Genomic DNA, 14746 nt, shown 5'->3' with positions numbered 1-14746 from the left:
ATCTTCTTCTCCCCTTCGTCTTCCTTCCGCCCTAACAAATCAACGACGATACTCATAAAACTTTCCTTAATTAGGAGGGTAAACCTTAACCTCCAATTATACTTGAGAAGCAAAAAAAATAAAATAAAATAAATAAAAATAAAAATAAAGATAGTAGAATTTTCTTATATAATTTCATTAATTGCTTTTTTTGTCTTCTAAAATTTCATTGAGCCCGAGATATTTTTTCACAAATGATAACTTGTTATACATATTATTTGACAGTTTCAACTAATTAATTAAAGTACTTAAGTATAATAAATTCAAGTTCTTTAAGCATCCTGTAATTTTTCCTTTGTGCACAAAATATCAGTGGAGCAGCTACCCCAGTGGGCCTTAGTTGCCTCTGTCCTTGACTGCGGCCTCATCAGTTCTGCCATTATCTGCAAGCTCCATATTCCAGGATTCACCAACCTCGCACCCGCGACGGTCTTGACCTCAGTTGCAAAGCCGGCGTCGAGTCCTTGTTCACCACCGAGCGAGAACCCCCAACTCGTCATCCTCACCGCTGCAGAAGTCGGTGGCATTCACTGCAGTGTGGAGTCGGACGGTTGGAAGAGTGATTGTGGGTAGGATCGATCGAGAAAGCTTAGTTCAACTGAAACATTCGTGTTTTTTTTTTTTTTTTTTTCTGTCTGGAACCCCCACTTCTTGAATTTTATCAGTTTGGTTTACATCTGCCATGGGAAGAAGATTATTATTGGTAGATCGGCCATGGGAAGAAAGGAATAAGAAAAGATGAGTGCTTGGTTAAGGTTGAAATGTTTGAGGCTGTTTGGTTACTAATATTAAAGGGTGTGGGAGAGAATTTCAAATGACAGATGTTATATATCTCTATTAGACCATCACATAGCTTAGTGAATAAAATGAGTACTGTATAGTGCTACACTTACAATCTAATTATACCATCACTTGTACCATCTTTTTAAGACCTACTCTATTTTTTAGAGTAAAACTTAAATTTTAGGTTTTAAATTCACCCGAACTTGCACCAACCCTTGGGACAAATATGAATTTTAACCTATAACTTATTTCTAGGGCAAATTTAGGCCAGGATTCCCCCCCCCTGAGTTATTGGGGCTGGCCTCCCATATATGTGTATTTTTTTTTGTTTTATATTTATAATTTCATTGAATCTAACGACTAAGATGTCATATCCTGGCTCGGGCCCTCACCACATCCTGAACTCAACTCCGCCGTAGCTAGATATTGTCCACTTTGGGATATAGTCTACATAATTTTTTAAGTTACTTTAAGAAAAAAATGATTCTAAATTCATTCTTTAATAACCCCGCCCTAAAAATTTAACATAGAAAGGTTTGAGCAGAAAACTTTTTTTTGAGTTAAAACCTAAATTTTCTAGGTTAAAAAATTTAGGTTTTAACTCAAGAGTTTGAGATTGTCTAATAGAGGTAAGACCCACCAACGTATGTGGATATCATCTCTATTAGAGACATGATACAAAAAGTGGTATAACTAGATGGTAAGAATAACATTATTGAAAGGGGGTGTGCTATCCACACACCTCTTTTTACTTTTCTCACACCCCTTGTTAATTTCTATCATTTGATCTTCTTCAATTCATCAGATCCAACGGCTAAATATTAAAAGAATGTGTGAGAAATAAAAAAATGGTGTGTGGATATCACATCATTTTTTAAAGTGAGAAGATGCGCGTGGAAATTATTATCTAGGCTAAGGTGTTGCCTAACCTAACCCTAGTTAATTAATTCAGTATGTTCTCCCTTTTCTGGAAATTTTAACGGGTCTAAAAGTTGGGTTGTTAAAATTTCCCATCAGTCTTTGGTTAGGTTATGGTGTTTCCACAGTAAATGGCACAAACCCACATTTTGCGCTTTCCATGTCCAGTAATATTTTTGTGCTCACCATTGTACCTTCAAGATTTTGCCCTGAGGATAACTATACTACCCACGAAAGACTCACCGGAAAAAACAAAAACGAGAGAAAAGAAGAAAAACAGAGCCAGCCAAAAACCCATCTTTCAGCTGTCTCTAACACAAACAATCCCCCACTCATTAGTGCTTTTGTGTCTATATCAAATGATACCATCTATCACTGTAAAGCTCACTCCCCTTGATCTTCTTTTTTAGAACACAGATGGATCTGAAGTTGCACTGAGAAAGTGAGTCTGAAAAGCGAAGTCATGAGAAGTTTATGAGTATGAAGAAGCTCTCTTAATTTGACCTGTTTGAAATTAGGATAATCTCTTCTAGTGTTTAAAAAGAAGGGGAGGCTCTCTTAACAAAGGTATTATATTGTATAAGGACTGCCTGAGGAAAAAGATATCATGTTTTCATCTTCCTGTTGTAATAGCAATACTGTAAGTCCTTTTCAACCTAACTTTCCCTTTCCTTCTACAAATCCTCCTCCTCCTCCTCCTCCTCCTCCTCCTCCTTCTCCTTGTGTTAACCTAGTAACCTGCACTGGAGAGATTTTGTTTCACCACATTCATGATTCCCTCTGTGGTCAATTTTCACACCAAAATATTTCTTTAATGGGCCCCTCTGCTCATCAAACCCTAACCCATTTGGGAGTTTCATCAAACACTGTTCCTCCTAGTATAAATGCCCCCGCATCTTGTGGAGATCATCATCATCATCAGTACAGTAACTATGGTCGCATTGGTAGTGATAATATTACTCCTTATTTTCTTCATTCCACTAGGCAAGATGTAGTAGTAGCACCGGCGAAGAAAGACCGGCACAGCAAGATCTTCACCGCTCAGGGCTTGAGGGACCGGAGGGTAAGGCTGTCCATCGACGTTTCCCGTCAGTTCTTTGACCTCCAAGACCGGCTAGGGTTTGACACGGCAAGTAAAACCCTAGAGTGGCTACTAAACAAGTCCAGAAAGGCCATCAGGGATCTCGGAACACGGAAGAATAACTTGAGCTGCAGTTCTGAGTGGTCCAAGAGTTTGTCTTCCACTTCCGAGTGCAAGGATGTTGTTCCGGACATAAACGAGGTGGATAATCATGTAGTCAGCAAAGAAAAAGAGATGGTGATGATGAAGTTGAAAGAATCTGAATCTGCCGGGGCTTATGTTGCGAAGGAATCGAGGGCAAAGGCAAGAGCAAGGGCAAGGGAAAGGACAAGAGCAAAAAAGGTGTGCATTACTAGTAGGAGGCCTCATCAGATCTTGAACCAAATGAACTTATTCAATGAGCAGCTTAATGATCATGAAACAAACATCTCATCCTCATCGAAGGTTAATTTTGGAGATCATCATGTGAATCAAGAACTGGGATCCCTCTTGGATAATCAAGCTCATCATCATCATTGTCAGGAGGAGGATCAATCTGCTTTGATCAAAAGAAACAAAATGAAGTTATCGGTAGTTTCAAATTATAATACTACTGATCAGAGTTCCAGCAGCAGCTACCTCCAATTTACCAATTCATCTCAATATTGGGACATCAATGGCTCGTTCCCCATGCCCGAGCATTAATTGTGCCACTGCCACCATAAATTTTAATTTCCACTGGTATGCATGTACACATATGTATATATAGTACATAAAGGCATGCCCTTCTCTTTATTTGTTTAATTTACAATTCCACATTTATTGATTAAGATGTCCATCTGCAGGAACTGAAATCTTGGGAGGGTTAATTGCGGAATTAACTGGCAAATACATCGATTATCTTCCAATTTATTAACTTCGATCGAAGAAGTAAGCTATATTTTGTTCATGTATTTCTTTGAATGCTCATTAGATTATCCACTGTTTTACAGCTCCCCAAGAGTTACAAAACATGATCCAATTGGAGATGGTTTTCCTTAGCAACGCATAACCAGTACTTGATCAGAATTTTATATAGACCCCTACAAGTATGCATTTCTTTATGTTAAAACCACGTCCCTTATGAAAACATCAAATGACATTGATGAGGTATTTGTTAGTTGTAATGCCTTTTTTTGTTTAATAGTTTAGCTTATGCTGTAAACATTTCTATTCGAATTTAATATAAGGTACCATTTAAGCAGGTATAAATATGCTATAATTAAACAATCAAAACACACCACATAGGTGTATATTCCTGCTCTGACAATTAGCATCTGATTTAACTTAGTGATATCACCAAAGAAAAGGATCAGTGCCAGAAGATGCTTGATGAACAGGGTTTATGCTTGCAGTAGTGAGACTATCCATGACAAATAGTTGTTCCCTGTTTGATAAAATTAATCACCTGATTGATAAGCTTAAGGATGTGAAATTTCTATTCCCCTTTGTTTCAATTTCTTAATGATTGGAAATGTTGCTTGTTTAATTTCTTGTTATGCTACAGGCTCCTTGGAAATATTTAAGCGACTTTGTTAATATTACTGTTAAAAAAAATATAGCGATTGAAGGATTTAAGGTTGTTATACATAATATAATAGCTATCTCATAAAGGTAAGCTAGATTGCCATAGAAATAGTTAATGCTTGCTGCTAGGTTAGCTGTGCAGATTTGCATGCACTTTCTTGGCTAATTTCAATATCTTGAATTTCACAGGAATATAAGGCTTTCTTGTCGAATTGATATCGGATGTATTTGTATTCAACAGCTAACCAGATGAACTACTTGTTGCATTAGATGTGTGATATATGAACATGTTTATGCTTTGATTAAGAAGTTTTTGGAAGAATAATCAAACAAATCTTAGTAAACAATATGATCAAGGATAATGTTGCACTCACCGAATTATGTTAATTATGAATGGTATGAAAAGATTTTATTTATTCAAGATATACTGATCGCATGTGTAGTAATAGTTCAAATTGTAATGACCAAATGGCAAAAACGGTGGCTCTGGCAATAGTTTTCTTTTTCTTTGGCTGGAAAATCTTTGATGTTGTAATAGTTCAAACACACAATTTTTAGTTAGGGCACGTTTGAAAGTGTTTTTTAAATGATTGAAAGCGGTTTAGAGAAAATGTTTTGGATTCCAAAAGTATTTAAGGTGCTTCTTGGAATAAGCACATAACTGGTGTTTCTTCCATAAAACACTTCAAGTATGCTTTTTCATGGTTCATTTGTGTTTTTACTAAGGATTGGTTCTAAAAATATTTTAACCAAAAGCGTTTTCGGTCAATTTAAAAGAACTTCCAAACAAACTTTTATAACCTATAGCTTTACTTGTAGCGAGTATGTACCCCTATACACAAGGTAACCCCTAATTTTTTCACTTCTTTAATTTGCACATAAGAAAAAAAAATTATAGCGACTTAAATTTAAATCGATCCTTTGTGGAGAAATTAGATATTGTTCTTCCTAATAATTCATTTATTTTGAAGATTGACGATGTTTCTTGTTTTCTCTTCCTAAAGCTGGTTATCTTGTCTATATTTTCATTTGTGAAATGCATCAAACTACACATATTAGTACAATATTTATGTTTTCAAGTTATAATGTAAATATAATATTTCAATGGGTCAAATTCAATAAATTCATGGCCCTCTATTTAATCGCTCCGTAAGAAAATTGCTAAAGCTGTAATTATGTGTTTCTCTCTCTCTAGGAAATTGTAGCAATGATCCCTTAATTTAACATAATTGGAGTAACGGTCTCTCAACTAAAAATTCATAACTAATGTTCTCTTAACTCCTCAAAATGTGCAGCTATAATCATTTTCGTCAACTCTGTCCAAACGAGTCGTGTTGGAAGAATCATTGTTATAATTGAGTTAAAATTAAGGGACCATTACTCCAATTGGGTTAAAGTTGATGGATCATTGCTACAATTGGGTTAAAGTTGGGCAACCATTAATTCTACAATTTTTTCATTTAGTTTTCAATATTTTCCCCTTAATTCTGACTATGTGACTCATTTTGATGAAAGTCATCAAAAGTTTTAACATAGTTGATGAAAATAACCATATAACTACACGTTTTGATGAGTTAAGGAACCAATGGTCATAGATTTTTAGTTGATGACCATTGCTCCAATTAGGTTAAAGATAAATGACCATTGCTACAATTTTCTCTTCTTTCTCATACACATACACACGGACATGCATACATGTTGATATATACACTAGCAATATCACATGCAGTTAGAGATTTTCCAAGAGATTTTGAAGTTTGATCTGTATCTTGATATGGGAACACAACCTAATCTTAGCACGTACTAGCTTAGCTAGAAGTTATATTCCTAGAGAAACTGAAAAGAAGTGTAGACAGAGGATCATGAAATTCGTTTAAGCATGCATGTATCTATCTTACCATCAACCCTACCTTCCCCCGGCCCTCCTCCCCTTTCTCAAGCTAGCCCTAGATATTTAGGAAGTATGTCATCTAATTATTCATTTTCAATCTAACTGTCTACAGTGAGTCACTGGATAGCACTTCTAAGAAGTAAAAGAGTAGTTGTCACAAATTTTACAGTTTAGTGGTCTTTTGGTTCACTAGTGAATGAAATGTTTTAGGTTTGACTCATAAATGACTAGTTCAAAATCTAATTATTGTTAACTCATTGTATGACTTCGGCCAAATCTCGACTCTCAATATCTTTGTTTAGAAGAAAAGAACAGATATTATTCATTTTGGAAAATATTATGGAGGCCATATTTTTGTATCACATTTGTTTACTATTTTATGTAACAAATGATGTGTACATGTCAATTAATGAGTTTATCTCATTGGATGTTTGTTGTATGCATCACTTACCACACCAATATAGTATAAATATGTGGTTTCCGTAGAATTACTCATTTATTATATATGTATTTAAAATTATTATCGACCATGGTCGCTGCTTTCAAAAGAGAACCTAACCAACTCTCTAGTTAATACATGTCTATGTTCGAGTGTCTTTCAGTTTCGCCACTAGTATATTTAGGGGTGTGATATCCACACACCCCATTTTACTTCTCACACACCCTTCTAATTTTCGGCCGTCGGATCGGATGAATTGAAGAAGATCAACGGATAGAAATTAACAAGGGTGTGTGAGAAGTAATTTGGGGTGTGTGGATAGCACACCCCTAAATTTAAGGGGTTATTTGATAATTATTTAATTTTGGCTAAATAGCCAAAATGGTCCCTGAGATTTGCATGACTCATCACTTTGGTCCCTAATTTTTCAAATCAATAAACGTGGTCCTTGAGATTGTCCACCATCCATCATTTTGGTCCTTCCGTTAAGTGTCCCGGAGCTCTTGGCCGGAAGTTTGGGCAATTTTTAAAGCTTCGTAACTTAATCGTTTCTTAACCAAATTCGACCCATAATATATCAAAATGAAGATAGGAAAGTGTAGAATAAGATTATACCTATTTGGAAGCCCAATGTTTGCCAAAAATGGCCAGAAAATAGCTTCAAAGTTGACTGGTCTGAGGGAAAACTGGAAAACTCGCCGAAAACTGGGTAAACTTTAAACGTTCATAACTTCTTCAATACTCAACGAAATCAAGTGATTCAAAACAAAAATTATACTTCTCGACAAGACAAAGAGAATGGTATATTTTTCAGCAGCTAACTCACTGTGGTTTTGCCGGAAAACTGCTCGAAGTGGCCGTGGACAGCCAATTTCGAGTCGTTTTAAGGCCAAACCACGGCAAGTTAGCCATCTAAAAAATTATCACTCTTTGTCTCGTTGAGAAGTATGATTTTCATTTTTGAATCACTTGATTTCGTTGAGTATTGAAGAAGTTATGAACATTTAAAGGTTACCCAGTTTCCGGCGAGTTTTCCAGTTTTCCCTCAGACCAGTCAACTTTGAGGCTATTTTCTGGCCATTTTTGGCAAACATTGGGCTTCCAAATAGTATAATCTTATTCTACAATCTCCTATCTTCATTTTGATATATTATGGGTCGAATTTGATTAAGAAACAATTGAGTTACGAAGCTTTAAAATTTGCCAAAACTTCCGGCCAAGAGCTCCGGGACACTTAACAGAGTTTTTAATTGAATGACCAAAATGATGGATGGTGGACATTCTCAGGGACCACTTTTATTGATTTAAAATGTTAGAGACGAAAGTGATGAGTTATGCAAATCTGATGAATCATTTTGGCTATTTAGCCTTTTATTTTAACCGAAAACTTGTTCAGGAATTGTTTTTAGTTTTCTAAAAACTAAAACTACTTTTGTCAGCCTTCAAAAATCTAAAAGCTCACAATTTGGCTTGATTTTGGTTTTTCAATTTGTATAAGAACAATTACCAAACAAGTTTTCAGTGAAAATTAAAAACAAAAAACTGAGTGTCTGTTTCTGTTAATAACCATTTCAATTTTGTAATTGGTTTTATTTTTGTGTTAGATTAGGTGTCTATGCGAGAAATGGGAGGTAAACAAATGGAGGAAGTAATGTGTGAGAGATGTAGAAGAAATTAGAAGAAAAAACACAAAATAAAAAACCAAAAACCACTTTAAATTTTTTTCACTCTCAAAATTTTATTTTTATTTCTACTTTTCTCTCCCACCACATCTCTCTGTGGAAGCACTGGAAATCAAATCTTGTCAACAGAGACCAAACAGATCGTATGAGGCCATGATTTGAAATCATCAAAATTACAAATAAAAAACACAGTATGATATAGCTTGCCTCGTTAAATCATGAAACGTTGTATTGAGGTAATTGGGTAGAGATAACAGAAAAAGATAGAACCAAGTTCAGTTCAAATCTTGGTTGTAAAGAAAAACAGAACAAATTCACAAAAAAAAGAATATATATATATATGTGGCAAGATACCTGAAACTGAGAGAGCCTTCGTATGATTCCTGCATGAACAGTTATTGGAGTTCGAGAGTGAGGTACATAGAATAGCGCAGGTGTCGGCCGGCGATGAACTGAAGTACTTCTTCCCCCTTTTAGTTTCTTTCTATCTCTCTCTATTTATCTTCTATGTTTGTTCGCATATTTTCTCTGTGTCTGACAAACAGTGATTAAAAAGGGTCACGGATTGAAGCCTCAAGGCTCGAGGCGTGGTTTCAATTCGTTGGGCGTGGCAATACGTACGTAAATACACACTGGCAGTACTGGTAGTTCAACATAAAAAACCCTACGTACTAGGACTGGAGACAGAGGGTTATGGTACCAGAGAGCTAAGACCTTATCGATTTCTCTGCATATATCAAATGAAAAGCGACTGATTTATATCAAAATCTAATATTATAATTGCTAACTTTTCACCGAGTGTACATAGTACCGTACCCCGTATCTAATATAATACCCAGCAGAATCTGCTTCTTTTAAACAAACCATATAAAACCAAATTAAAAAACCCTAACAGCAATATTCAAATTTTGAAATATGGGAGGATGGTGCACCCCCAAGCTACAGCTAAGAGCAAGTCCACCCATGGACATTGCTCGGGGGACAGGGGAGAGGAAAGGGCCCGAGGCCCCGTGGACAATGCTCCAGCCTTGGAGAGCTCGAGTGAGGGTGGGAGCCCGAGGGCCGGGGGGGGGGGGGGGGGGGGGGGGGAATCGACGGGCTAGCCTTATTTGATTTTTTTTGTGTCAGGCGCGTGCCCCTCACTCACGAGTGGGAGCGCGTCGCCCAATCGGAAATCAGGCGCCAGGGCCCACGCGCGCAGAGATGCCCAGTGACCGATGGGAAGCCACGTGGCTTCCCACGGTCCGTTCGATCCCAAAAGGTTTAAATACCAGTCGTCCGATGTAAGGGTAATAAAAAGAAAAAATAGTTTTAAAATTAAGAAAAGTTACCGTTGTGACACGTGGCACAATCTGGAGTGTTGGAATTCAATTTTTTTTAAATCCAACAGCAAAGATTAATTATTTGAATAAAAATTTAAAAAAAATGTAAAAAATCCGAAAAAATTGTAAAAAATCTGAAAAAAAAATTCTAAAAAAAATTTGTAAAAAATTCTTTTTACTTTTCTATAAATACCACTTCTTATCCATCTACCTTACACCACAATGACACGAGGCACAACGAGAACGATTTAAAAATTCTTATCCGAAATTACAAATAATTTTATTTTGTATTATTTAAACAAACAAAAAAAAACTAATATTTTATTGCCTATTGCCAGGGGGGAGGGCTCCAAGGGTGGAGATGCAAATTGCAATTTACTGTTCATTAATGACAGTTACTATTCATTAAAGGCAGTTAATGTTCAATATGATGGATTGAATAGTGGATTGCCAGGGGGAGGGCTCTATGGGTGGAGTTGCTCTAACATATAGAAGCTAGGTGGGTAAGAGATCTGGGAAACATATACTATAGCTACTAGTTATGTGACCAAAAGAAAAGCTACTAGTTCGCTTTCATTTTCATCATGGTCACTAGTTAAATTCTTCATGGAAAGATTATATTTCTTCCATCCTGGTTTTAGGGTTTAGGGTTTGCATGTGAAAGTTCACATTGGAATCCCACCGAAAGTTTGATTTGATTGAAATCATTGAACTGATGCAACTAATTTACTCCTTTCCCAGAAAATCAGAAGAAAAAAAAATACCCTGACAATTACATACAAGCTCAATTGGAGAAAAACTCATCCATTCACTTTTTATGATCTTAATTATGAAATTTCTTTGGTGCTCCTTTCCCACTACAAAAGTAAATGTTTAGTTTTCTTTTCTGGAGTATAATGTTGTTTAGGGTTTACATTTAACAGCCTTTCCTTCAGATCAACTCTTTTGATTCTTTTATCTACCATAGTGACGAATGAGTGATTGGTTTTGGTGTTAAATGATTTGAAGACCCAAATCTTGCATTTAGGGTAACTTTTGAGTCGTGAAGAATTAGTTACAATGGAGTATTATATTTTACAATAAACTTTTAAGAACTATTTAAGGATTTATGTGTTCTTCATTTCTTTTGCACCTCAACACTCTTCAAACTTGGTTTTATAGAGATAAAAGAAAAACATTCTTGAACTAAACTGTTTTTGCACTTTCGGTGACTGAGTTTTCGTAATTTCTTTAAGTGTTTCTCGCAAATATTATCAATTGTGAAGGGATTTAAACTAATTATTTATAATTAAGTAATTTGACACATTAGTAAAAGTAATATTTGAGGGCATCACTATTTCATCATGATCCAATTTTTTTATCCAGTGAGATGGACTAATGGTATCACAACATGTATCCTTTTTTATTTTAAATTTTGAACATTTTTCGCACTCATAAAAAATGACAAACTCAATACACTGAGCGTTAAAAAGAATAATACTTGTGTTCTCTCCCCGAGGGAATGCACATATTCTACCTTTGGCAAATAACATATGTTCATTCTATAAACTCTATAATCTCTGCTCAGCTACTTAAGCTTCATTTGAAAATTCCTACAAAAATTTATTTGAATCGGAAATCGTTTAGTCATTCAAATATATCAATTAAATGACGGTCAGTGTTCTAAAAAACGCCCTAGGCGGCCGCCTAGCAACCGAGGCGTTTTTGGGCAAATCGGGCGAAAAAATCAGGTTGGGCCTAGGCGGGCTGGGCGACTAGGCAGGCTAGGTGGGCTAGGCGGTCCTAGGAGGTTTTTTTATTTATTATTTATTATTAATTGCGTGCTTTTTTCTTTTTTGGTTTCATGGTGGTATACTTATGGAAATGGTGTATCTAATTTGCAAATGATGGATTTACTACAAGTTCATCCAATACTTATGGAAATAGTGTACCTAATTTGCATTTTATCATTATTTTATTATTCATACAAGTATAGTTTTTTTTAGGTGTCAATATGAACTTATTTACAAGATATACAAGAAATTTACCTACATCCGCCTAGGCGCCCACCAGCCGCCCGACTAGCGTCTAGCGTTTTTTAGAACCTTGATGACGGTTTATCATGAATATGTTACTTGGGACTCAAATCGTCGATTTGTTCCATACTTGGATGACTAAACGATCTCGGATTCAAATTTTTTTTGTAAGAATGATCTTCAAATGAAGATTCTCAAGATGAGCGATTCTATTATAAAATTTATATTGTGAGGATTATTTTAAAAATTGGGATCCGCACATTCCCCCATTGAGGAGTGCAATTATTATCCAAAAAAAAAAAAACTTTAACGAAAAACCACATTTTTATACTAAAAAGTTAATTCTGATACTATTTATTTTACCCTTTATTTTGTTCTTATCATTAAAACTCAAACTTTTTAAACCATTTTCATTAGTTTTCCTATAAAAAAATTGACATGTATTATAATACTACTTATCTATGTCAATGCGTAAGGAAATATAGATGACACTAGCTACTTTAGATCACTAAAAACTCTTCTAACTATTTGTGTTCAAAAGTACTTACATTTTTATTAAAAAGATTAACTGGCTTCTAATAAAAACACTTTTATTAGAAGCACTTCTTTACTGAAGTGGTTTAAAAAAACACTTTTAAACAAGTCTAAAATCTAAACTAGTAATGAATTAAATATTGTCCATAGGAGAAATCAACATAATGCTTTTTTATTTTTGGGTAAAAGACTGTTTACTACCCTCATGTTTTGTGGTTTTCAACATTTAGTACATTAAGTTTTTTTCGTCTCAGATTCATACCTAAAATGTAAATTTTGGGACAATCTCATACATCCGTTAGTCAAACTGTTAAGTCTCCCGTTAACTGTGACGTGGCGCACTGACTGGGCACCACATGTCATCCACGTTTTTTTTTTTTTCTTTTCTTTTCTTTTCTTTTCTTCTTCCTTCTTCTTCTTCTTCTTCCTCTGACCGCAACTTTTTTTTTCTTCCTCCTTCTTCTTCCTTCCTCCTTCTTCCTTCCCCTTCTTCCTTCCCCTTCTTCCTTCTTCTTCCTTCTCCTTCTCCTTCTTCTTCTTCTTCTTCCTCCGAAATCTGGGGAAGATTTTTTTTTTTTTTGTTCTTTCTTCCTCCGACTGCAACTTCTTTTTTTTCTTCTTCCTCCTTCTTCTCCTTCTTCCTTCCCCTTCTTCCTCCTCCTTCCTTCCTCCTTCTTCTTCTTCTTCCTCAAAAAAAAAAAAAAAAAAAAAAAAACCTTCATCTTCCCCCAGATTCGGAGGAAGAAGAAGAACGAAGAAGGGGAAGGAAGGAGGAAGGAGAAGGAGGAAGAAAAAAAAAAACTGAATCTGGGCAGATTCAGAGGAAGAAGAAGAAGAAGAAGAAGGAATAAGGAAGAAGAAGAAGAAAGAAGAAAAAAAAACAGAAAAAACTGAATCTGCGTAGATTCGTCGGAAGAAGAAGAAGAAGAAGAAGGAAGAAGGAGGAAAGAGAAGGAAGAAGAAGAAGAAGAAAAAAAAAAGCTTCCCCATATTCGGAGGAAGAAGAAGGAGAATGAGAAGGAAGAAGAAGGAAGAAGGGGAAGAAAGGGAAGGAAGGAGGAAGGAAGAAGGAGAAGGAGGAAGAAAAAAAAAAAAAAGTTGTAGTCGGAGGAAGAAGAAGAAGAAAAGAAAAGAAAGAAAAAAGAAAGAAAAAAAAATGTGGATGACACGTGGCGCCCAGTCAGTGCGCCACATCACAGTTAACGGGAGACTTAACAGTTTGACTAACGGATGTATGAGACTGTCCCAAAATTTACACTTTAGGTATGAATCTGAGACGAAAAAAACTTGATGTACTAAATGTTGAAAACCACGAAACATGAGGGTAGTAAATAGTCTTTTACCCTTATTTTTTTGTCAAAATCTCTAATCTATAATATTAGAAAGTCAGAAGTCAAATTTGGTGTGTCTTAAGGTTTTCACAAAAAATAATTAGACTATAAAACCCTTCAAACAAAAAAATCTACAACTAGCTGAAAATAATAAAAACAAAATAGTAGGACTAAATTTTCTTCTTGCTGTTTTCATGTAGGAAATTATATTTTGGATGCAAAAATTGATGTTTTGTGATATTGCTACCCAAAAATAACAAGTGATATTAGCAATGCTAAAGGTGAAAGTCCTAAAATGCAAATATCATATGTGCATAAATGATTTGCATTGGATTTTTGTGATTTTGATGAAAAGCTTGCGCAGTTTATAATTTGTTCAGTTGATTTGTGTTGAAGTGTGATTTCCTAATGCTATTGTATTGCACAGGCATCTTTGAAGTATGAACACCATTGATATGGTTTGATTATGTTAATTCGTCTTTTTGAAACCAGGAAGAAATCAGGATCCAAATTCGATCAGAATCAAATATTTTGAGTGAGTTGGTGGTTCAATCAGCATGTACAGGTTTTGGGAGTTTGTATTCCTAACAATTTTGAAAATTTATCTTCTATTTTATAGGTTTTCAGAATGTTGGAAGATAAAAGTGGAATCTTTTTATTCTCAATGGTAGTTTCTTGACTTGCTTACTAATTTGTATGGTACATTGTCAACATTAGTTATTTAGATTTAGTGATTTTTATATCAAATTGGTGTCTGCATGATTCCTTTGTTCATATCTCGAGTGCAAAAAACTTCACTTTACAGCGTGATTAGCGTGATGTAGAGAAGAGCTTGAACTATCTTTTAAGGTGACAATTAGGTTGTCATTCATTTAGTCTATTCACAAATACAAATGCGAAGAATAAAATAAAGGGAATTTTAACGAAAAGTCCACGGCACTGTTCATTTTTACGAAAAACCACATTTTTACACTAAAAAGTCAAATCACTTTCCCTTTATTTTGTCCTTATCGTTAAAACTCAAAGTTTTCAAGCATTTTTCATTAATTTTTCTTAAATTAAAATTCGATTCTCTACGTTGCACATAACGCCCGACAACTACCGTTTGGCCCAACTCAGTAAAAATGATGGGCCTGAATCAAGCCTACATGGGCTCGTAGCTAAAA

General features: G+C 35.2%; 1 protein-coding gene across 1 annotated transcript; it reads left to right on the top strand.

The window, feature by feature from the left end:
* Positions 1-1942: 1942 nt before the first annotated feature.
* LOC103404881 (transcription factor CYCLOIDEA-like) lies at positions 1943-4051 on the top strand. The gene is made up of 2 exons (XM_008343846.4): positions 1943-3541; positions 3646-4051. The coding sequence occupies exon 1, from the start codon at positions 2348-2350 to the stop codon at positions 3503-3505; it is 1158 nt and encodes a 385-aa protein (XP_008342068.2). The 5' UTR covers positions 1943-2347; the 3' UTR covers positions 3506-3541; positions 3646-4051.
* The last annotated feature ends 10695 nt before the right edge of the window (positions 4052-14746 follow it).

This window comes from Malus domestica, chromosome 17 (assembly GCF_042453785.1).
Source record: "Malus domestica chromosome 17, GDT2T_hap1".
Classification (NCBI taxonomy): Eukaryota; Viridiplantae; Streptophyta; class Magnoliopsida; order Rosales; family Rosaceae; genus Malus; species Malus domestica.
The sequence above is the reverse complement of the archived record's forward strand: the minus strand, read 5'-3'. Positions and strand labels throughout refer to the sequence as shown.